General features: G+C 40.6%; 1 protein-coding gene across 1 annotated transcript in view; it reads left to right on the top strand.

Moving 5' to 3' along the window:
• The first annotated feature begins 3,252 nt into the window (after positions 1-3,252).
• Positions 3,253-24,869, top strand: part of PPA1 (inorganic pyrophosphatase 1) — a 38,055-nt gene continuing 16,438 nt past the window's right edge. Inside the window, exons 1-5 of the mRNA XM_055425550.2 lie at positions 3,253-3,425; positions 5,623-5,681; positions 20,964-21,017; positions 21,823-21,942; positions 24,576-24,662. Of these exons, the coding sequence (XP_055281525.2) occupies positions 3,362-3,425; positions 5,623-5,681; positions 20,964-21,017; positions 21,823-21,942; positions 24,576-24,662 (384 nt within the window). The 5' untranslated portion in view covers positions 3,253-3,361. The remainder of the gene's footprint in view (positions 3,426-5,622; positions 5,682-20,963; positions 21,018-21,822; positions 21,943-24,575; positions 24,663-24,869) is intronic.

Raw genomic sequence — 24,869 nt, 5'->3', positions numbered from 1 at the left:
CCAGGCTTCAAGCTGCTAACAGAGCCACTTAAAATTTTTTTTGTGTGTGTTTTATTTATTTATTTGGCTGCGTTGGGTCTTAGTTGTGGCATGTGGGATCTTTGCTGTCTCATATAGATCTTTCACTGAGGCGCATAGACTCTGTAGTTGTGGTGCTTGGGCTTAGTTGCTCCACAGCATGTAGGAACTAAGTTCCCCAACCAGGGATGGAACCGGAATCCCTTGCATTGGAAGGAGAATTCTTAACCACTGGACCATTAGGGAAGTCCCCAGAGCCACTTTTAAAAGCAATTCTGATCATGTCACTTTCCTGCTAAAAACACTTACAGGTTTTTCATTGCTCCTTCAGAAAAAGTTCAATCCTTATATCATGCCTTCCAAGGCCCTCTGTCATTTAACTTTGACCTCTTCTCTGGTTTCATCCCTTAATACACTCTTTCTGGCTTCTATCTTCTCCTTTTTGCTTTATTAACCACTTATCTTTTAGGTCATAGATTAAGGATCATTTCTTTGAAAAGTTTCCCCGCTCCTATAATGCAAAGCCTTGTACCTCCTTTATCACTCTGCTTATCCAAACCTTTTTTCTTTTTTGGCCTTGCCGCACAGCTTGCGGGATCTATTAATAAGTTCCCTGACCACAGATTGAACCTGGGCCATGGCAGTGAAAGCCTGGAATTCTAACCACTAGGTCACCAGGGAATACCCTCTACTTATCCAAACTTATTGCAAGTATTTGTTGAAGTCTGTCTTTCCTTTCAGACTATAAATTCTGTGGGGCCCACAACCATGTCTTTTGAAGGACTACAACCCTACCACTAGCAGCGACAACAGTCATGAGTGTTAAATAAAACGTAGTTATAAATTTGAAAGTTTTCCTGTTATAGGACTTATAGGTGGTAGTTGACACCAAACATATACATGAGATAACCTAGGGAGAGGGTATCTCTAGAGAGAAAGAACATGAGAAGTTAGAAAAATAATGATGGTCCAGAGGAAGAGATGGCTAAAAGGGAGAATGAGAAAAGAGTGGCCAGAGAAGTAGGAGGGATGTCAGAAGAAAATGCAGTCATAAAGCAAAGGAAGAGAAAGGGCATCAGGAAGTTGGAGGTGCCTAACAGGGCTAACTAACTACAGCAAACAGCAGGATATGGACTAAAAAGCACCACTGGATTCAGTTACAGAGCAAGAGAGAGAACATTTGAGAACAGCTGGGTTCATCCTTTGTCAAACTATTATACTTAAGAAGGTATTTTTGCTCTCCTTTTCATCAATTCCTCTACCTATTGTTCTGGCAAAGAGTCATTAAACACCTACTCTAGGCCAGGTACTGTACTCAGCTCCAGAGAGATATGAGAACGAGAACAAGGTCCAAAGGGGCTATGGGGTTCATCGTACCTGCCTGCAAGGGAAAGTTACACAGCACTGACTTGTGCCTGAGCAAAGCCAGGATTTGGCTTTTTATTGGGGTTGGTACTGATTGGCTCTCCCAGGACGTTCAATAAAACAAGAGCTAGTGTGCAAGTCCAGAGGTCAGCAAGACTTTATTTTCTTGCTCTTAGCAGCAAGAAGCGAAAAGGAAAGTACATGTGGCACACTATTGCATCATTTCTATCTGTTCCCAAGTCAGTTACACATGAGATTCTGGGGTTTTTCTAAGAAAACTAGCTCCATCTGCTTAAATGTAGAAAACTGACAGCGCAGTTCAATTCCGCACCCTTTTAAGAAACTCTCTGAAGGTGAGCCTACTTAGTGTTCACTCTGCAGAGATACCTTTAGCTTTCAATAATGTGTTGCATTACTGACTGAACTACTGCTCTACTATTTTCTTTTTCCTGCCCTTGTGTTCCAACTATGGAAAAGCTGTGTGGTGTAGTGTTTAAAAGGTCAGTGAGTCATGGCCATCTGAAGATAAGTGAGAGTTTGGATGGAGACAAGGGAAGGATACTCCCACTAACTGGAAAATTATCTTACTAGGTTTTCATTTAATACAGGGAACATCTCATTTTACATATTAGACATTGTTTTTTGGGGAAAAAGAGTTTAAATCAAAATATCTTTGAGGCACATTATCTTTAATGTCCTAGAAAATCAAGATTATTTAAAGAGGCCCAACCCATCAAAATATTTTAAATAAAACTAGGCATTCTCTGAAATAATTTTGTAATCAAATTAGTGAATAATTATTGCTTAGTTTGAGGATTTTGAAATTTACATAAAAAACCCAACATACAGAACTGGGGATGTAAGTGATGTAAATCATCTGCCCATAACCTCAATCAGACTTTAGCTTTTGGGGGCTGGCCTAACACCATGAAACAGTGGTATAAAAATAAGCTTCAAAGAGCTTGTGCCTGAGAGAAATGCCCTCAAGGGACTCTGAGTTCGGGCCTGGACTATTCCAGTGCTTCCATTTGAAGTCCTAAGGGAGTGTTGCGCAAGCAGGGGGTGCAGACTGAATCCTCTGCAGATAAGGGTGGGAATAACAAGTTACACTTCCTGAGTGCTTACAAGCCAGCTGTTCCTTTCTTTTCCTCGTTTGCAATTTTTTTGGCCACACCACGTGGCACGTGGGATCGAATCTGCGCCCCCTTCAGAAGAAGGGCAGAGTCTTACCCACTGGACATCTAGGGATGTTCCTCCCCCGGATCTGCACGTCCATCAGCTCGGTTCATCATCCCTGCAACCTCTGAAATCTTTACTCTGACCAGCTCCGTTTCCCAGGTGAGAAACTGAGAGAGAGGTTAACAGCAGTTTGCTCGATGTCACACGCCAGAAAGTGATGGAGCTCCTACCTAGCTGGGAGCCATTACAGCTTGGTGTCACTAACATGCCTTAACTTTGCTTAAACGGATCAGAAAACTGCTCCCGCCTGCCACAGATCGTCAGGTAAAGCAGCTGACTCTATTAAACTTTTGAGATAAGAAATTACTCTGCGGAGAAGGGTGTGTGAGTCAAAGGTGAGCTCCCAGTGTGCGCGAGATGTCGACAGTCAATTCTTAGGTGGTCCACGCTGAGAACTGGTTACCCTCCTGGGTCAGAGGCACAAAGCCCGCCAGGTCAGAAGGATCACGGCCAAAGCCGGCCGCCAGCCACGTGGCCCAGCCTGCGAGCTGAGCGGCGGTCAGCGGAGGCGCGGCCCGAGGGGGTGGAGCTAGGGCGCCGGGACTCGCCAGCCGTACGAAGTGCGCCTGCGCACGGGGTGGGCTCGAGCGCGCCAGCGGCGTTAAAGGCGGCTCCCCGCCCAGCTAGCCCCGCCGGTCCCGCAGTGCGCAGGCGCGGAGCTCACTTCTTGTCAGTCGGCGCCGCGTGCGGTCTTGTGGCTCTGTAGCTGCGGCGGCGGCGGCAGCTGGTCTCCGGCAGGATGAGCGGCTTCAGCAGCGAGGAGCGCGCGGCGCCCTTCACCCTCGAGTACCGAGTCTTCCTCAGTGAGTGTCGGAGGCCCACGGCCCCTCCCTGCCAGCCCGCCCATTCATTCCCGGGCCTCGCTTCGGCTCCGGCTCCAGCAGTTGCGGCCCGCGCTCGGCTCGTTGTCGCGGGCGCCGGCCGGCCTCCTCCTCCGGTCCCGGGGGCTTGGGCGGCGGGTCTGGGAGGGCCTGGCCCTCATTTCACACGTCCCGCTCGCGCGTCGGACGGCCTGGATAGGCGTTCCCCTTTCACACGCCCGATTGGACCTGAACCTACGCCAGGCTAATTTTGCAGGTGTCCGGCTCAGGCAGTGTCTGATGGGAAAAGGAAACCACTGAGCAACCCTAAATAAGGTGTCTTGGGCTAAGCTAATCCCCGTAAGAGGATTATTCAATTCGGAGGAACGGGGTGGGGGAGAGGAGGTGATGGTGGTGACATCCTAAGACCTTAATTCCTCCACTGTAGCTCAGATTGTGGGGACCTGGAGGGGTCAAGTCTAGGCCCACGTTCTACAGACGGAGAAACTGAGCCCGGATCAGGAGCGGTCAGTAGAGGACTGGACCGGTCCGTCTGAGGTCCCAGTAGCGCTTCTGTCTTCCTGACGCTTGGTTTCCAGTAGCCCTGATGCTGGAAAGATGCCTTATGAAACAGAAAGCTGTTCCTCTCCCGTCAAACAGGTGACGTCAGTCGGGCAAGCATGAGTAAGAAAGTGCCAAGTTTTGGCCCCTGGGCTGGGGAATCGCGTCTAAGGGGTACCCACCCAAAGTCTGCACTTAAAGGCTGGAGGCTCCCCTTTCCTTTAGCCTCCTAGGTGGGGGAAAGCTATCTCTTGTTTATCTTTTTCTTCTTACCACCACCCCCTTCCACCCTTCCAAGATTATTAGAGATAAAGGAGGCGTTTCTATTTTAACTTATTCACTATTTAGTTCCAAACGAACTAAACTCAGGTGCCTTGAGTTCTATGAGTTCCGGCTATGAAGAGCAATAAAGAGAGGGGAAGAGGGGATACTCGGTTAATAACTGAAAGAACAAAGCTCCTTGCCTAAAGTAGCCTGGTGTTAGAGGAAAAGGAAAGTGAGCTGTAAAGTTACACAACTAGTTGAAGTTAGACTGCCATTTAAAATCCAAAAAAGTGTGGGACCTCCCCACCCATTTCATGAATTTCGGGATTCAGCAACAAGGGCAGTGCAGAAACCTTTGACAGATAATTCACTGAGCAGTTTTTCTGGAGTTAGTGTTGGCTCCAGAATTTCTCTATAGGAGGGACTTAGAGAGTGACTCTAGTTTGAAGGTTCGGGGATGATTACAGTAATTGTTTTCAAGTTATATTTACAGAAGAAGAACAATTTTTACTCAGATTATGCATAGGTAGTGAGTACTATATAATTTTAATTTTAAAAAATACAGACTTCTTAGCATCCTTCTTTAATAGCAGTTTTTACCTCTATTATGTTAATTTGCCAATCTTTTTAAAACTGGTAGTGGTTGGATCACAATTTACTGTTGACTCTGAAGGGTCATTGCGGGTGGTCACTGCTCAATTTTTCCTATTCCACCTTGATTTTTAATCATGAAGGAATGCAATGTGGATTAAGCCTTAGATATCCTAAAGAATAGTGAGGATGTTTTAGAAGTACTTTTGGGATATGGTAGCTAGTTCTCTAGAATCAGAAATTGCCTGTTAAAGTGTTGTTACAACTAGATTATCCTTAAGAAAAATTATAATCTCAGATGGCTCTGTCTCCCTGGAAACACCACTTAAAGCATCATGGTTTATAATTTGACAAATTGGTCCCCTCCCTTCTCCCTGAACCCAGGTATGTCATTAGTTCTGTTAACTGATATAAGATCAAACAATTTGCCTTTTGTATACCAGACACTGCAGTCAGGTTCTGGGGTACACAGGTTTGTAAAGCAGTCCCCACTCTCACCAGAGGTTAGTGCCTTTTAGACCCCTAAGGAACAAGTAGAATGAAAACCTAACCTGGACTTGGAGCAGTCAAGTATAAAACCAGTTTCTCTGGGGTGGGAATAAAATCTGGCGAGTGGTGTTGATATGGGGAGGAGAGGGTATGTGGGATATCTCTACCTTTTTCTCAAATTTATTGTAAGTCTAAACATTATTTTAAAAGAAAAGTCTTGAAAAATGTGTACTTCATGCATCTGGAAATGTAATGAACCAACAAAAGTAATAATATTTTCTAATTGATTTTGCAGAAAATGAAAAAGGACAATATATCTCTCCATTTCATGATATTCCAATTTATGCAGAAAAGGTAAGACCTCATTCTCGACCATAGTCTCTTTGCTCAGCTCAGTTAGTTTGATGTGCGGATTTTCTTATATGTCATAACAAGTGCTTAAAATGCCTCATTGTGCTACCAGTTAAAGGTGCATTGACTAAAAAGGAGACTGTCTTCGATTTTTTGGTTAGAAGAAGCAGCTATAATTTGGAGAAGGAGTGGAGGAACAGAAACAAATGTATTAAAGCTGCCTGGATTAAAAAAAAACAGCACCAGAATTGCTGGTAACTTTTAGTTTTTATTTTCATTTTTGACTTTTTATATTTCCTAATCTTTTTGCAAAGAGCATGTACTATTTGTGCAAGTTTAAATAGTTTTTTTTTTTTTTTTTAAAGCCATTGCTTGTTTTATGCTCCCTCCCAATAGGAAAAGTTTATACTATCCATGTTTAGGGACTGACACAAGGACAAATGTCTGATTCTTTTTTGTACCTTTAAGGCTTTTGTTTTTCATTCAGTCAGGAAACTTGACCCATAGTGAGTGCAAATCTTTTAGATGTTAATACATAATACCTGTGAATAGCACATTCCAGTGTTTGTCTAGAATAATAAAGATGAAATCTTATCCTTACGTGTGCTGAGTCTTACTTTTTTTCTATGCCGGACTATCAGAAATAGATAAATTCACTGTACTTCTACCAGGAAGATTGCTACAGTTCTGTCCGGACACTTGGACACTGGCAGGAAATCTAATCCATGTGTTGCTTCTGAGTAGCCTGCCTGAGCTGGGCTCTAACTGGGGGCAGTAGAGCAAACAGCCCAAGGCCAATTATGTGGTATAGTTACAGGAGAGACCTCTAATTGGCATGTGTTCTCCGGTGGGATTCTCAAAACTGTACTTATTCAGAACCTTTTAATTTGTTACATCTGATTTCCTGGGAGTTGATATGAACTGCAGAATCCTTTCCTCTTGAATTGGGGTCATTTGGTTGACTTGGCATCATTTGGTTGGCTTGAATTGTCTTGTATAATTAGTAATCAAGGTACTTTACAGTTACATTTCAGACCATTTTGAATAATCAAGTGGTGTAAAGTGATGACCCTAAGTTTATTGAACCTTGACATACAGATGTAGTAAGGAAGGAAACCATTTTCTTGTCATATAGCTGGGTGTGTGTGTGTGTGTTTATAGTATCTTAGCCTGTTTGGGTTGCTGTAACAAAATACCTAGACTGGGTAGCTTATAAAGAGCAGAAATTTGTTGCTTGCAGTTCTGAAGGCTGGAAGGCTGAGATCAGGGTGCCAGCATGGCTGGGCAAGGGCCCTTTTCTGGTCACAGAGTTCTAGCTGTTTATGTGGTGGAAGGAGCTGGGGAGCTCCTTGAAGCCTCTCTTATAAGGCACTGATCCCTGGTGGCTCAGAGGTTAACGCGTCTGCCTCCAGTGCGGGAGACCCGGGTTCGATCCCTGGGGAAGATCCCCTGGAGAAGGAAATGGTAACCCACTCCAGTATTCTTGCCTGGAGAATCCCATGGATGGCGAAGCCTGGTAGGCTACAGTCCACAGGGTCGCAAAGAGTTGGACACGACTGAGCAGAACAGAACAGATCCCTTTCACGAGGATTCCACCCTTATGTCTTAAGCATTTCCCAAAGGTCACACCTACTGTACCATCACTTTTGAGGGTTAAGATTCCAACATACGAATTTTGGAGGGACAGAAACATTTAGTCCATAGCTGTAAGTTATTGGACAATAGTCTAGCCAAGGATCAGAAAAATCATAGCAGTTATGGTGCCTAATCTTGCTGCTACAAGTTACCCCAAAATAGGAAGCTGAGATTACTTTTTGATGTTGTGTAAAACATCTTCACTGTGGTTACCCTGCAACTCTTTGATGTCTTACACGGAACTGGTTGTGTGTATAATCTGCGCTCACTCGAGTGAAGTGTCTGCCTTTGTACCATCCTGGTGGTGATGGTGTAGTTGCTAAGCCATGTCTGACTCTTGCAACCCCGTGGACTGTATGTAGCCCACCAGGCTCCCCTGTCTCGCCTGGGATTTCCCAGGCCAGAATACTGGAGTGGTTTGCTATTTCCTTCTCCAGGGGATCTTCCCCACCCAGGGATTGAACCTGATCTCCTGTATTGCAGGCGGTCTCCTGCAATGCAGGGGATTCTTTATCTCTGAGCCAGCAGGGAAGCCCCTTTGTACTATCCTGAGCTGGCTCAAAAGCACAGGTTCTTGCAATGACAATGGATTTCACCAGAGGTCCAGACCTCAGTGAATTCAAGACTCGTGCCTTAGAGGCAGGAAAGAGTTGTTTTTGTTTTGTTTTTAAGGAAGTTTAGTCTATATAAAACATGGGTGTGGAACACATAACTTATTTTGGATTCTAGACTAAATAAAAGATCTGATTAATTCCATTGGTTACAGAAGAGTGTGATTTTTTGGGGAAAAAAAATCAGTATGATTAAGTTTATGTAAATACATTTCTGTGTTGGTACACATAGACTTTATCCCTAATGTGCCCTGCAGTTTGAGGGATGATAATGAGGGAATGTGCCTTTAATACAACTCAGATCTATAAGGAAAAAATGCCCAAAGGCTTGTATTCTACTCCACATCAGGACCTTTCAATGTAGATAGAATTTGGGAATTCTGGGGTGGTCCAGTGCTTAAGACTCCTGCTTAGACTATAGGGGGCATGGGTTTGATTCCTAGTTGGGGAAGTAAGATTCTACATGCTATATGGTGAGGCCAAAAAAGAAAAATGTGGACAGTAAGTATTTGATTTCTTATTATGTGTCATTAGATAATTGATCCAGCCAGTTCTGGAAATCTTTGTGACTCGGATACCTTACCTGGGTTATTTCCAAATCCACTGGGTGAAAGTGAAGGAGGGACTCACTGGATATTTAATTGTAGGGAAATCCTTTGCTCTGGGTCTATTTTGGGATCAAATATAAAAACATCTGTAGCTCAAAGTGTATTCTGACTTAAAACTTCTGAGATAACAGAAAATTTAAGTATCCAGAACATAATCAGGATAAACAGTGTGAAACACTGGGTAGATTAAAAAGCTTTATCAAAATCAAGCTATATCAAAATCTTAAAGTGCTCAAGTATCATGTTCTAATTTTAGAAGTTTGGTATCTTCTATTCCATATCTTAAACTTCTATGTTAAATACCAGTTATAACCATATAGGCTTCTGTAATGGTTTTCAGCTGACTGTTGGGAGAATATGTAAATATGGAACTTTTCGCCTTTAAAAAAAGCCAAGCTTCTAGTCAAATAGGTGGTAGCTCTAGAAACTGAACAGGATATTTTCTGCGGTTGTGTACCATTCTTAACTTTTTAAAAATACTATCTTACTATACCTGAAATTTCTAGAGGAGATAAGCATCCACCCAAGTGGATGCTTTTTAGATTATTGTTGACCCTTGAGCAGTGTGGGGTTAAGGCCCCTACTGGCTTATGATTTACAGTTGGCTCCCTGTATTCCTCCCTATCTAGAGATTCAATTGACAGATCATGTAGTTCTGTAGTATTTTCTATTGAAAAAAATCCACATATAAGTGAACCTACACGGTTCAAACCCAAAGTGTTGTTCCAAGGGTCAGTGGTACTCATTTCCTTACAGGGTTTGCTTTCTTTTGAATTTTCTATTTGTTTTTATAGGCAGTTTTATAAATGAAACTTTAAAGAATGTCACTAAATTAATAGTTTAAATATTGTTCCTCTTCTCCAACATTATATGTATATAGACTGGTTGGAGTTTTGTTTTGTGTTTCCCAAACCAAAGTTCGAACTGGGAACATAGATGAAAAGTGATAACAATTAAAACTTATATTGGCATGTCATAACTAAGAATAAACTCCTATTTTTTCCCCCTCAGATGAGCTTTAAGATGGCTAAATTTTAAAAACAGATATCCTGACCATAATCTCTGGTTTATCAATTTTGTAAAAAAGGTAAAGTTGTAAAACAACTTTACTTGAGACAGACTCTCATAAAGAGAACAAACTCGTGGTTGCCTGCACAGGGATGAGGGAAATAGTTATGGGAGATTGAGGTACAGTCTTCCAGTTATAAACTAAGTTATGGGGATGTAGTATAGCATGGGGAATATAGTCAATAATATTGTAATCACTTCGTATGGTGACAAATAGCAACTAGACTTATCATGGTGATGATTTTATAATGTATATAAATATCGAATCACCATGTGGTACTCCTGAAACTCATATGTTTTAAGCCAATTATATGTCAGTCAGTCAAAAAAATAAGTAAAAAGACAAAATTTTTTGGATGGATTTGACTAAAAAAAAAGTTGTGATGATTAAATATGCATGTAATGTGCATTCATAATGCCTGGCTTATAAAGTCTCAATATACAATAACAAAAAAACACATAAAAAGCCCCCACAATAGGATGATGATGTTAGCCACAATGACTGGTTCTGTCTGAAGCCTTTCAGAGCTCTATTGTAGAAAGATCACTGAACTGGGAGTAAGAAACCTTGGTTTTAGCCCTGGTTTTGCCACTGACTAGCTTGGTAATATTGAACAAGTTGCTTCACCTCTGAGCACTGTTGGTCTTAGTGGGTGTTTTAGATTACATTTAGTACCATGCTAAAACCCTTATGTGGATTATCTCCTTTAGCCGACATTCCTATCTCCAAGCTGGGTTCTTTCATTAACTTAGTTGTCCAGGATTACCAACCAGCTTTCATAAGCAGTAGTGGCAGGATGCAAACCCAGGTGTTAGAACCTGTCATGTTAACCATTGAGCCACACTGGCTCAAGTGAGAATGGGTGGTGGATTTTCCTCTGTTTTTTGGTATTTTCCAGATTTTCTACAGTTGATATCTCTTTGATATTTATAAAGAAAACAAGGAGGGGGGTGAAACAAAAAAAAAATGGTTTGCTTAATTTTTTTTTTAACTTAGAATTCAAAAGAAATGAAATGAGTAAGAACTTTTTTCATTTGGAAAGGCTATAAAGTCTTCTAGTTTGGGAATTCTTGGTGGCCTTGAGACCCTGGAATACTCATCGATGGGTTTCTGAGGTTCTGATATCTTTCTAAAATTGCAATTTGGTGTAAGTGTGCACTTTTCTTGAAAAAGGTTCTATGGTCAAAATTCTTAGTCATTGCAAATCATAGGAAAGGTTGACAGCTCGATATGCATACTCTTGCTTGATTTTATAGAGATAAGAAAGTAAACAGATATGGTTAGGATATCTTTCTCCAAAATTTACTCATCTTAAAGCTCATCTGAAGGGAAAAAAGAGGAGCTTGTTATGTCAATTAAGTTTTACTACTTTCTGTATTTGTGGCATATGGCAGTATGCATTACCAAATACAAGAGTTTTTTGAAACTGCTGAGTAAAAATTTGTGTGATTGGAAAACAAATGAGCATTACTGAAACGTGTTTGTTTTTAAATTTTAATGGGTTAACTATCTCCCCTGGACACTTAATTTGTTGAGCAAATTTTTTTTTGGTTGATGTAAATCATGTTTTCCTGTGTGAAATTATCATTTAAATGAATAAGGGGCATACAAGTGAACTTTGGTAATTACATTTCTTTTGTGTCAGCTTCTCCAATAGAATTTTGTTACTTGTCATTGAAAGAATTCAGGAGCCCATTTTAAAAAATTTATTTTTCAGTTCTATTAAGATATAATTGTCGAATAGTCATTGTATTTAAGGTGTTCAGTGCGATGTTTTGGTATATGTAAACATTGTGAAATGATCCCCTTAATCATGTTAATTAGCCTCTCCATCCACCTCATTTATTTTGGGTGTGTGTGGTAAGATCTACTATCTTAGGGGAATTCATAGAACCGTGCTATACATTAGGTTTCCTGAACTTACCATTCTTATACCTGGAAGTCTGTACCTTTTGATCAACATTCCCCCCACTTCTCCTACCCTTCTAGCCCCTGGCAGCTATCATTCTACTTTCTGTTTTTATGAGCTCAACTTTTTTAGATTCCACATACAAGTGAGATAATGTAATATTTGGTTTTCTCTGATTTAATTCACTTAGCATAGTATCTTCCACATTCATCCATATTATCATAAATGGCAGGGTTTCCTTTTTTTAAGGCTGAATATTCCATTTGTGTATGTATGCACGTGTATCACATCTTTATCCACTCATCCATTGATGGACACTTAGAGTGTTTCCATATCTGGGCTATTGTGAATAATGCTGCAGTGAGCAACGCAGTGGAGGTATCGCTTTAGGATTCTGATTTACTTTCTTTTGAACAAATACCCGAAGTGCGATTGCCGGATCATATGATAGTTTTTGTGTGTGTGTTCTGAGGCGCTGCTGTGTGTTTCTGTAATGATAGGCCAATTTACAACCCCATCAGCAGTGCATAGGAGGAACTCATTTACTTTTAACAACTTAGGATATATCCTGGAATCACAGAACTGACTTTGAAGTCAAAACTTGAAACCAGGTGTTACTTAGTGAGTACTTAATAGGGTATAAATACTGTTAGGAATGATATCTGCTGTACCTTCACAAAAGCACCTTTATGGGAGTAGAGCATTTCCTTACTAAATACATGGGCTCTTCTGATAGGAATTTTATATTTCAAAAATACTCTAGAGGTTAGAAAAAAAACAAGGCAAGCTGCCTTTTTTTTTTTTTTTTAGCCTCTTCCTCCATATCTACTCTTGATAAATTTAGAAGAAAATTATATCACCACTTTTTTTCCCCAAAATTTTATTGCAAAACAGAAAAATAAAAGGATGGTGGAATCAGGATGAGTTCGTATTTCTTCCTAAGTCTGGTATCTACTTGATTTCTGAAGTTATTTAGAGAAACACATGAAGACTCAACATGGAAATGCTAATTTAAGCCACTTATGCAATTTTGCAGTACAGCATGTCATGTTCACTAGACTTCAGATCCAGTGTTGGGAAAAGATCACAAGTCATGAGGTATTCATAAGTCTCCCAATAAAGACACATTTAACGTTACTACTAAGATTCATGGATGGGATGTAATTAAGAATATATTCCCTATGTATGCACTTAATGATGTCAGTAATAATAGCTTACCTAATAGCCATAGCCTATTCATTAGTAAATGACCTGTCGGACTACTGACTTGATTCACAAGAAAATTCACCATTTTAGAAATGAGATCTCCGCTCACTGTAATACTCCTGTTTAATCAATGAAGTTAGAAACTGAGATATAGGTTGATTTCTTCTATTTCTAAAGCAATTTTATTTTAAATCTTTTTGATTAATGGGACGCTATGATTTAGAATTTCTGATCTGAAAATCTGGACAGCTATAGCATTAACATTCTTGGCTTACTGATGAAATGATTATAAATCTGGGCAGTCAAACTGATTGCTCTGTTTCAGACTTTGGAAGCTGTTGTTTGTCTTTCCCCTGCTTCCTACAGCCTTGTCAAGGTCATCCTACTAGGAATGCTAACCTCTTCTTTCTTTCTCTGAAACTGTAAACAGGGAGCTGAAAGCTTGATGCCAGAGCAGGGATTTAGAATCCAAAACACAGTAGAAGTGGAGAACAGTTCTGAGAAGCCTTAACAATGGGAATAACAAGACAATAAATCCAGGATTGAGCTAAGTAATAGTTGAAACCAGTTAGGATTAAAGAAAGCATGAATTTTTTAGGTAGTACTTAAATGCCATAAACATTGGAAATATTAGAATGCATAATTTTTTCCAATTTTTTAATGTGTAAAATACACATAACATAAAACCTACTATCTTAACTACTTTGAAGTATACAGCTCAGAGGTATTAAGTACATTCATCTTGTTTTGCAACCATCACCACTTTACATCTCCAGAATTCTTTTCATCTCACAAAACTTACATTCTATATACCCATTAAACAATAATTTCCCATTCTCCTCCATCCCCAACACCTTGGAAACCACCATTCGGCTTTCTGTCTCTGTGAATTCGACTTCTCCAGATACCTCATGTGAGTGGAATCATAGAGTAATTTGTCTTTTTGTGACGGGCTTATTTCACTTAGCATAACGTCCTCAGGGCTCAATCCCTGTTGTGGCATGTGTCAGCATTTCTTTCCCTTTTAAGGCTGGATGGTATTCTATTGTATGTACATACCACATTTTGCTTATCCATTCTTGCCTTGAGGGACACTTGGATGCTTCTGCATTTTAGCTATTGTGAATGATGCTGCCATTAACATGGGTGTACAGATCTCTTCAAGACCTGCTTTCAATCCTGGGGGTGCGGGGTATATACCCAGAAATGGAATTGCTGGATCATATGGTATTCTATTTTTAATTTTTTGAGGAGCCACCATACTGTTTCCACAGTGGCTATACCATTTTACATTCCTATCAACAGTGCACAAGAGCTTCAAATAGAATGCATAATGTCTTAACAGAAAAAGTGTTGGTTTTTTTTCCCCAGTAGCAGTGAAATGATTGGTTGAATTTCTCTTATCAGTTGCCCTGAAAATCCTGAGTATCACTGTGTACCTAGTGGCAGCTCCCTGAACTGTAGACATGGTGTCTAGGAGAAACAAAGAATAAGAACATCCTCCCTTTTTAAATATCAAAGTAATTGAAAAACACCCTCTTTTGATGATGATGATTGATGGGGAAAGTAGTGACTGAACGTTATTATGCATTCATTGCTTTAAAAAAAGATACAGTAATCACTGCAGTAACTACCTACATTTGAAAAATCGCTGAACATTCATTTTACATAGCCCCTCACCTAGATGTGTGAACATTAGGCTATAACCTGAGACCTGTAAGCTAAGTGATATGGTTCAGAAATCCAAACTCTTAGGGAGTTGAAAAAGCTTGAAATCTGTTCACTGCTTGTATCCGGCACAAAACAGTGGTGCTCAATACATATCTGTTGACGAAAAATGAATGAATAGTCTCTCAGGCTTCTTGCAGGATACTCCTTGCTATTTTTGGCTCAGCTAATTTCTAAGAGTACCAAACCTTCAGGCTTTCAGAGTTCTTCTGTTTTCAGTAGTTTTTTCCTAAAAGATGTTTTGTTTCCTGTAATGTTGTTTCCTTCTCTTTCTTTTCTTCTACATTCTTAATAGTTTATGTAGGTTTGTAGTATTAGATAATGTGGTTTTTGAGGATCTCTATGTATTTATCATTTAATAAAGCATTCAATGTATTTTCCAAACTTTGAATCAGTGATTTTTATTCGATCCTTTTTTTACTTTAGGTGTTTTATTCATTTGTTGATATTTTATTTTAAAAGACTAGCCAGTATCTCGGAGAAGGCAATGGCACCCCGTTCCAGTACTCTTGCCTGGAAAATCCCATGGATGGAGGAGCCTGGTAGGCTGCAGTCCATGGGGCCGCAAAGAGTCGGACATGACTGAGTGACTTAGCAGCAGCAGCAGCAGCCAGTATCCCAGACTTAGAACAAACTTCTGGTCTCCAGGAAGTAAGAATGAGGGGAGGAGATAGTTAGGGAGTTTGGGATTGACATGTACACACTGCTATATTTAAAATGGATAACCAACAAGGTCCTACTGTGTAGCTACTGTTCCTACAGTAGAGTTCTACCGTTCCCTACTGTGTAGTAGGGAACTCTGCTCAATGTTAGGTGGCAGCCTGGATGGGAGGGCAGTTTGGAGGAAAATGGATAAATTTATACGTATGGCTGAATCTCTTTGCTGTCCACCTGAAACTATCACAATATTGTTAATCGGCTATATTTTAATACAAAATAAAGTTAAAAAAAAAAAGCCAGTTTCCTTCGTGTTCTGGTCTTAAGTAATCTTTTCATGTAGTTAACAGCTCCATCTTGTGGACCTTAAGGGTATTATTACTGTACACTTTTAAGTTCTCACTTGTTTGCGGATGTGCGGGTTTTTCATTTTAACACCTGAGGTGTAGACGTGGTGCTAGCTACTAGATGCTTCCAATGAGTAGAATGACATGTAATCACATATTGAGTCTGAGGTTTCCTACCCGTGAATAATGTGTTCAGTTCAGTTCAGTCGCTCAGTCGTGTCCGACTCTATGCGACTCCATGTAATAATGTGTTTTTCTAAAACCACACAGTTATGACTTCAAGGATAGAGCAGTTTACTGAGTCCCAGATTTAAATAATGTCTCCATTTTGGGGGCTTCCGTGGTAACTCAGCTGGTAAAAAATCAGCCTGCAATGCAGGAGACCCTGGTTCGATCCCTGGGTTGGGAAGATCCCCTGAAGGAGGGCATGGCAACCCACTCCAGTATTATGGCCTGGAGAATCCCCATGGACAGAGGAGCCTGGTGGGCTACAGTCCATTGGTTTGCAAAGAGTTGGATACGACTGAGCAACTAAGCACAGCATAGTACCATTCTTTGGGTTTTTTATGTTGTAAAGAGTAGGTGTCAGAAGACTTGGAACTGAAACTGAGGAATACTGTAGTCTCCCTTAGTTTGGCCAAGAACTTAAATAAGTGACAGAAGTTTTAGCCTCTTGAATATAAATCTGTGTAGCTTTCTGCTTAGCCAAAGTAGCAGCAAGGTAATTACTGTCTGGAAACCTTTGGCTTATTTTCTGTACTGATTGTATCAGTCCCTGTTTTTTGATTCTAAGTAGCAAAGAAGTAATTCTAATAAGTGTGTCACTAAGTGATTTTCATTTTAAATCATTGTTTAAAATATGCATTATTATAAAAGTAATGGTAGATTTGGTATCATGTGTGCCCTTTTATAGAAATTTTATTTTTTTTTTGGTAATTAATTTATTTTTTATTGGAGGCAAATTATTTTACAATATTATATTGGTTGGTTTTGCCATACATTGACATGAATTCGCCCCGGGTCTACATAAGTTCCCCCTCCTGAACCCCCCTCCCACCTCCCTCCTCCCTTTATCCTCCCTCTGGGTCATCCCCGCATGCCAGCCCCGAGCATCCTATAACATGCATTGACCCTGAACTAGTGATTCGTTTCACATATGACAACACATGTGTTTCAATGCCATTCTCCCAAATCATCCCACCCTCACCCTCTCCCACAGAGTCCCAAAGACTGTTCTATACATCTGTGTCTCTTTTGCTGTCTCGTATACAGGGTTATCATTTGCATCTTTCTAAATTCCATATATATGCGTTAGTATACTGTATTGGTGTTTTTCTTTCTGGCTTACTTCACTCTGTATAATAGGCTCCAGTTTCATCCACCTCATTAGAACTGATTCAAATGTATTCTTTTTAATGGCTGAATAATACTCCATTGTGTATATGTACCAAAGCTTTCTTATCCATTCGTCTGCAGATGGACATCTAGGTTGCTTCCATGTCCTGGCTATTATAAACAGTGCTGCGATGAACATTGGAGTACATGTGTCTCTTTCAATTCTGGTTTCCTCGGTGTGTATGCCCAGGAGTGCGATTGCTGGATCATATGGCAGTTCTATTTCCAGTTTTTTGAGGAATCTCCATACTGTTCTCCATAGTGGCTGTACTAGTTTGGATTCCCACCAACAGTGTAAGAGGGTTCCTTTCTCTCCACATCCTCTCCAGCATTTATTGCATGTAGACTTTTGGATAGCAGCCATTCTGACTGGTGTGAAATGGTATCTCATTGTGGTTTTGATTTGCATCTCTCTGATTGTGAGGGATGTTGAGCATTTTTTCATGTGTTTGTTAGCCATCTTTATGTCTTCTTTGGAGAAATGTCTGTTTAGTTCTTTGGCCCATTTTTTGATTGGGTCATTTATTTTTCTGGAATTGAGCTGCAGGAGCTGCTTGTATATTTTGGAGATTAATCCTTTATCCGTTGCTTCATTTGCTCCCTTTTATAGAAATTTTAAACTGAAAAACTGCATTTAAAATTTTATTCCATGGTAAAAAATAATTTTATGGCTATTTAAAGCATAGTTTTATTGAGACTCTATTTCAAGTTGATACTTGACTCTGGTATACAAAGGAGGTAACAAAGTGATTTTTCTTTGAGTTTTTAGACAGTAAGCATCTGAGATTTTTCAAAATATATCATTCAATTTCAAATAGTCAATTTAAGGCTATAAAGGGATTGCAGTAGAACTGTCATTGGTTAAAGCATTTTTGGAGCATGGTATTTTATCTTCATAGCATTTTATATACAGAATACTATAAAATACTTCATAGTATTTTATATACAGAAGAGCCTTACAAAAAAGATCTTCATGACCCAGATAACCACAATGGTGTGATCACTTACCTAGAGCCAGACATCCTGGAATGCCAAGTCAAATGGGCCTTAGGAAGCATCACTATGAACAAAGGTAGTGGAGGTGATGAATTCCAGTTGAGCTATTTCAAATCCTAAAAGATGATGTTGTTAATGGGCTGCACTCAATATACCAGCAAATTTGGAAAACTCAGCAGTGGCCACAGGACTGGAAAAGTCAGTTTTCATTCCAATCCCAAAGAAAGGCAATGCTGAAGAATGTTCAATCTACCGCACAATTGCACTCATCTCACACGCTAGCAAAGTAATGCTCAAAAGTCTCCAAGCGAGGCTTCAACAGTACGTGAACTGTAACTCTCAGATGTTCAAGCTGGATTTAGAAAGGGCAGTGCCAACATCTGTTGGATCATTGAAAAAGCAAGAGAGTTCCAGAAAAACATCTACTTCTGCTTTATTGAATATACCAAAGCTTTTGACTGTGTGGATCACAACCAACTGTGGAAAATTCTTTAAGATATGGGAATACCAGACCACCTGACCTGCTTCCTAAGAAATCTGTATGCAGGTCAAGAAGCAACAGTTAGAACCAGACATGGAACAACAGACTGGTTCAAAATTGGAAAAGGAGTATGTCAAGGCTGTATATTGTCACCCTGCTTATTTAACTTCTGTATGCAGAGTACATCATGCAAAGTGCTGGGCTGGATGAATCACAAGCTGGAATCAAGATTGCTGGGAGAAATAACAATAACCTCAGATACGCAGATGACACCACCCTTATGGCAGAAAGCAAAGAACTAAAGAACTAAAGAGCCTCTTGATGAAAGTGAAAGAGGAGAGTGAAAAAGTTGGCTTAAAGCTCAACATTCAGAAAACTAAGATCATGGCATCTGATCCCATCATTTCATGGCAAATAGATAGTGAAACAATGGAAACAGTGACAGACTTTATTTTGGAGGCTCCAAAATCACTGCAGATGGTGACTGCAGCCCTGAAATTAAAAGATGCTTCCTCCTTGGAAGAAAATCTATGACCAACCTAGATAGCATATTAAAAAGCAGAGACGTTATTTTGCCAACAAAGGTCCGTCTAGTCAAGGCTATGGTTTTTCCAGTAGTCATGTATGGATGTGAGAGTTGGATTATAAAGAAAGCTGAGCACCAAAGAATTGATGCTTTTGAACTGTGGTGTTGGAGAAGACTGTTGAGAGTCCCTTGGACTGCAAGGAGATCCAACCAGTCAATCCTACAGGAAGTCAGTCCTGAATATTCATTGGAAGGACTGATGTTGCATCCGAAACTCCAATACTTTGGCCGTCTGATGCGTAGAGCTGACTCATTTGAAAAGACCCTGATGCCAGGAAAGATTGAAGATAGGAAGAGAAGGGGATGACAGAGAATGAGATGATTGGATGGCATCACCGACTCGATGGACATGAGTTTGAGCAAGCTTCCAGATTTGGTGATGGGCAGGGAAGCCTGGACTGCTGCAGTCCATGGGGTCACAAAGAGCTGGACACAACTGAGCAACTGCACTGAACTGATTTTATCTTCAGTGTCAAGCTTCTTGGCTTTTTGAGGAGTACCTGATTTTTTAAAAACGGCTTCCCTTGTGGCTCAGCTGGCAAAGAATCTGCCTGTAGTGTGGGAGTCCTGGGTTTGATCCCTGGGTTGGGGAGATCCCCTGGAGAAGGGAAAGGCTAACCACTCCAGTTCTGGCCTGGGGGATTCCACAGACAGTATATAGTCCATGGGGTCACAAAGAGTCGGATACGACTGAGCGACTTTCAGTGATTTTTAAAAAAGACAAGAAGTTTGACACTGAAGGTAAAATAACTATGTTCCAAAAATATTTTAACCATACCTGATTTTTAAAAGGGCTTCTCTGGTGGCTCAGACGGTGAAGAATCTGCCTGCCATGCAGGAGACCTGAGTTCAGTCCCTGGGTTGGGAAAATCCACTGGACAAGGGAATGGCAACACGCTCCAGTATTCTTGCCTGGAGAATCCCATGGACAGAGCATCCTGACTAGCTACAGTCCATGGGGTCACAAAGAGTCGAACATACTGAGCAACAAGCATTTCACTTTATTTTATCTCCAGTGCCAAACTTCTTGTCTTTTGAGGAGTACCTGATTTTTAAAATCAGCCAAATTGGGGCTTCCCTGGTGGCTCAGTGGTAAAGAATCTGTCTGCCAGTGCAGGAGACACGGGTTTGATTCGTGGCTCAGGGAGATCCCACATGCTGTGGAGCAGCTAAGCCCGTGACTGAGCCTGTGCTCTAGAGCCCGGGAGCCACAGTCACTGAGCCCACGTGCTGCCGCTGCTGAAGCCAGTGCGCCTAGAGCCCATGCTCTGCAAAAGGAGAGGCCGCTGCAGTGAGACGGGGAAGGCAATGGCAAGCCACTCCAGTACTCTTGCCTAGAAAATCCCATGGATGGAGGAGCCTGGTAGGCTGCAGTCCGTGGGGTCGCTAAGGGTCGGACACGACTGAGCGACTTCACTTTCACTTTTCACTTTCACACATTGGAGAAGGAAATGGCAACTCACTCCAGTGTTCTTGCCTGGAGAATCCCAGGGACGGGGGAGCCTGGTGGGCTTCCATCTATGGGGTCACACAGAGTCGGACACGACTGAAGTGACTCAGCAGCAGCAGCAGCTGCAGTGAGTAGCTGGAGCGCCACAGCTGGAGAGTCGCTCCCACTCACTGCAACTGGAAAGCAGCCCATGCAGCAGTGCAGACCCAGCACAGCCAAAAATAAAATTATTTTTAAAAACATAAAAACAGCAAAATTGGGAGAATAATGTGGGTAATCAAGCTGATTGACTTTGTGTTCTGATTTGGGGTTTAAATAAATGTTCTGATTTGGGGTTTGTCTCGTAAACCGCCTCTGAGCTAGAAGCTCCAAAAGCATTTTGAGTAATTGCACTGTCGCTGGAGGAAATGCTTAGCTTTGAGAGGCGGTTGCTTTGAAGATGGCCCTCCTCAGAGAAACAAGTTCTGCTGTGTCAAAAACTGTTTTCTTTATAGGAACATTCTTCCCATTCCGTCCTTGCAGCATTTTATGAAGAAGAACTGAGTATGTTTGTTGAAGTAGGAGGACAGATGAGCCCCGGTGACCATACCCCCTTTTCTGTTCGCAGGAAGTGTTTCACATGGTGGTTGAAGTACCGCGCTGGTCGAATGCAAAAATGGAGGTACGTTTCACCTTTGCTAGTCAGAGATAGGGTATCAGTTTTGATCTGGTCACAACAATTTGCTCAAGGGTTAAACAGCTGAAGTCCAAGGTTGTCGTCTTTCTAGTCCCAGTCGGTTTTCCAGCTGCATCTCCCCTTGCCTGCCTGTCTTCCTTCTGTGCCCCAGCTAAACCCAACCATTTACTGTGTGCAAATATGCTACACTTTTTCCTTTCCCACGCCTTTGCATCTGGCACTCCCCAAACCGAGAATCACCTTTTTCTCTTCTGTCTTCTCTTTAATTCCTTTGTTGACTCCTCCGTGTAGTCAACAGGTTGGCTTCAGTCAGCCCAGCCATAAAAATAATTTTTTTGGAATTTCTGTCACATTGTATTAATTTATTCTGGTGACACCTAACAAATTTGGCTTTTTGTTGTGGATATCCATAATATTTGCTATCACCTAAGCTTTTTGACAGTAATAAAACTTCACATGTAGTAGACAAATATTTGAATAATTCTAAATGCTTTAAAGGAAAGCTGAAGTTAGATATTTTCTCAAATGTTAGGATTCATTCTAGCTAATTTTAATTTTTTCTTTCTGGAATTAGTAAATTCTTTTCCCCATCTTGTTCATTGCTGTGTACCTCAAATTTTCCACTTACAGGCTGATTATGATGAAATTTTATTTTAAATTATGAAAGTGTTCGGGGTAAAATATATCATGAAAGTGGAACTAGGGGATGCCTATTTCATAATTCTTTAAATACCTATTTTAATAGTATTTCACAAACAAATATACAATGATTTGAAATTTTTTGTTTCAGATTGCTACAAAGGACCCTTTAAACCCAATTAAACAAGATGTGAAGAAAGGAAAACTCCGTTATGTTGCAAATCTGTTCCCTTATAAAGGATATATTTGGAACTACGGTGCCATCCCTCAGGTCTGTCTCTGTGCAGTTGTGAGAAATGTAATTTTCAGCTTAGCTTACAAAAATTTTAAAAAAAGACTTCAGTCGCTCAGTCACGTCCAACTCTTTGCAACCCATCAACTGCAGTACGCCAGGCCTCCCTGTGCATCACCAACTCCTGGAGTCCACCCAAACTCATGTCCATTGAGTTGGTGATGCCTTCCAACCATCTCACCCTCTGTTGTCCCCTTCTTCCCCCTTCCATCTTTCCCAGCATCAGGGTCTTTTCAAATGAGTTAGTTCTTTGCATCAGATGGCCAAAGTATTGGAGTTTCAGCTTCAACATCAGACTGGTTGGATCTCCTTGTAGTCCAAGGGACTCTCAAGAGTCTTCTCCAACACCACAGTTCAAAAGCATCAATTCTTCGGCGATCAGCTTTCTTCACAGTCCAAGTCTCACATCCATACATGACCACTGGAAAAATCATAGCCTTGACTAGATGGACCTTTGTTGGCAAAGTAATGTCTCTGCTTTTTAATATGCTGTCTAGGTTGGTCATAACTTTCCTTTCAAGGAGTAGTTCAGTTCAGTCGCTCAGTCGTGTCCGACTCCTTAATACGTACAAAAAGTCTTTCCTATAGTAGGTTATAAAAACATAGGGGGTAATTAACTCATTTTAATACTTCCTTAAATAACTTATTTTCAAGATAAACTAAAAGGTAATTATTTCACATTTGAAAGTTTGTTCTTCTCTGAAATATCTATTTTTTTTTTTAACATGGACTGGTTATAAACTACACAGATTCTTTCATTACAGATTGAGTAGCAGATCTATTGAGAAACTAGAGCTTAAAAGCACTGATTTTTTTGCACCACCTAGAAGAGGTACAAATCCTAAGTCTGCCACTTTCTAGATTTTCTAATTTGCTTCTGCTTCTTCCTCCCTGAGATGGTAATATTCCCCCTTGAAATATTCTGAGTAGATAGCTCATGTGGCTGTTTGAGGAATCAAGCACTTAGAACCTGGCACCTGTAAGTTCTCACAGCTGTTGACTTTTATCTCTATCATCCACGTTTCTCCTTCTTTGTGGTAGAGTAATAATGGAGTTCTGTTTTCCTAAACAGTCACCCTTTTGAGGTGAGGGGATCTGCATTGTTTACCAATTTATCCCTAGCACAATAGCAGTGTGTATAGGCTCTTATTTCATATTTGAATAAAGAATCACTAGAATTCAGTATACATTACATTGAGTAATGTATACTGAATTCTGGAACCAACACTGTGACACTTAAGATTTCTAAATATTCAGTTTATTTTCTTCCTGCTGATAGTTTGTTTTTATTAATCATTAAGTCTACTAAGTGGAATCTACTGTGAAAAACCTATAAGTTACTAAAACATAGGGCAAACCCATCTAGCTTGTGAAGTGAAAGTTGCTCAGTCGTGTCCGACTCTTTGCGATCCCATGGACTATCCAGTCCATGGAATTCTCCAGTCCAGAATACTGGAGTGGGTAGCTGTTTCCTTCTCCAGAGGATCTTCCCAACCAAGGGATTGAACCCAGGTCTCCCGCATTACAGGCAGATTCTTTAACAGCTGAGCCACAAGAGAAGCCCCATCTAGCTTGTGAGGTAATCACCAAGTCTGCTGCTGCTGCTGCTACTAAGTCGCTTCAGTCGTGTCTGACTCTGTATGACCCCATAGACGGCAGCCCACCAGGCTCCCCTGTCCCTGGGATTCTTCAGGCAAGAACACTGGAGTGGGTTGCCATTTCCTTCTCTGATCACCAAGTCTAAGTACAGCACTTCACCTTTGCTTCAGTTGATTTACTGTTTAGCCATGAAACATCGTCCCTCTGGGAAAACATTGCCGAAATACTTCACTCTTCTGTAGGTTGAATTTGGTTTTCTTGGGTCTAGTCTCCTTTTCCCTATCACTTTTATCTCCCTGCCTTTACTCCAGCTGAGTAAGCAAACAAATCCAAGAAATATGTTCTGGGTTGGGAGGGAAAAGAACCAAAGCAGCAGCTGCACTTCAAACTGAACTTCCTGACAAGCACAACCCATCCTTTCCCCTGTGCCGTGCCCTGTGAGGACTCTGTCTCACAGTTTAGGAGGAAAAAAACCCAGTGATTTAAATTTTCAGCACATCCTGATTAAGCTTCTCATTCTTGATCCTGACCGGTGATGACATTTTTGCCATCAGCACATGTCATTTCCATCTTGATATTACCACCTACCTATCTCTGCTTGGAGACATCTTTTAAAGAAAGTCTAGTTAATAGAATAAGTACTAAGAGTTCACTAAAGCAGTTTTTTTTGAATACATTTTTTTAAGTGAACATCTGGGTCTACATTTGTGTTTGCATATTGGCTCAGTTATTATAGTTGGGTTTTTTTCTGTTTAAAATAGGATCATTATCCATTTTAAAGTTTAAATTTAGTTTAGCGTTATGTGCTTAACAGGAGCCCAGCATTTAATTAAGGTTATTGTGGTAGTTAAGATATGAATAAAGGATTCATTTTAATGAGAAATAAATAGCTGAAGATTCCTATTTTGCAGAACGATCACGGGATGTTATCTTTTAGTGCCAGCATGATCCACTTTTATCATTAACACATACAGGAATAATACACTCTTAAGTTTTATTTTTATTCTTTTTAGACTTGGGAAGACCCAGGACACAATGACAAACACACTGGCTGTTGTGGTGACAATGACCCAATTGATGTGTGTGAAATTGGAAGCAAGGTAATAGAATCTGAAATATTTTTCTTTAGTGTTGAGATGAGAGCAATGAAATCTACAAAGTTCATACTTTAAAAAGCATTGTAAATAAAATATATGAGTATCAATGAAGTAATGATGTCTCTTGGGTGATAAAAGCTTCCATTCCATTCTAAGCATTTGTACATTATAATTTGTAATTTAAACCTAGCCTGGGAAAAGATGTATATT

This window comes from Moschus berezovskii, chromosome 12 (genome assembly GCF_049115385.1).
Source record: "Moschus berezovskii isolate FMDL1 chromosome 12, NW_MosBer_1.0, whole genome shotgun sequence".
NCBI lineage: Eukaryota > Metazoa > Chordata > Mammalia > Artiodactyla > Moschidae > Moschus > Moschus berezovskii.
The sequence above is the reverse complement of the archived record's forward strand: the minus strand, read 5'-3'. Positions and strand labels throughout refer to the sequence as shown.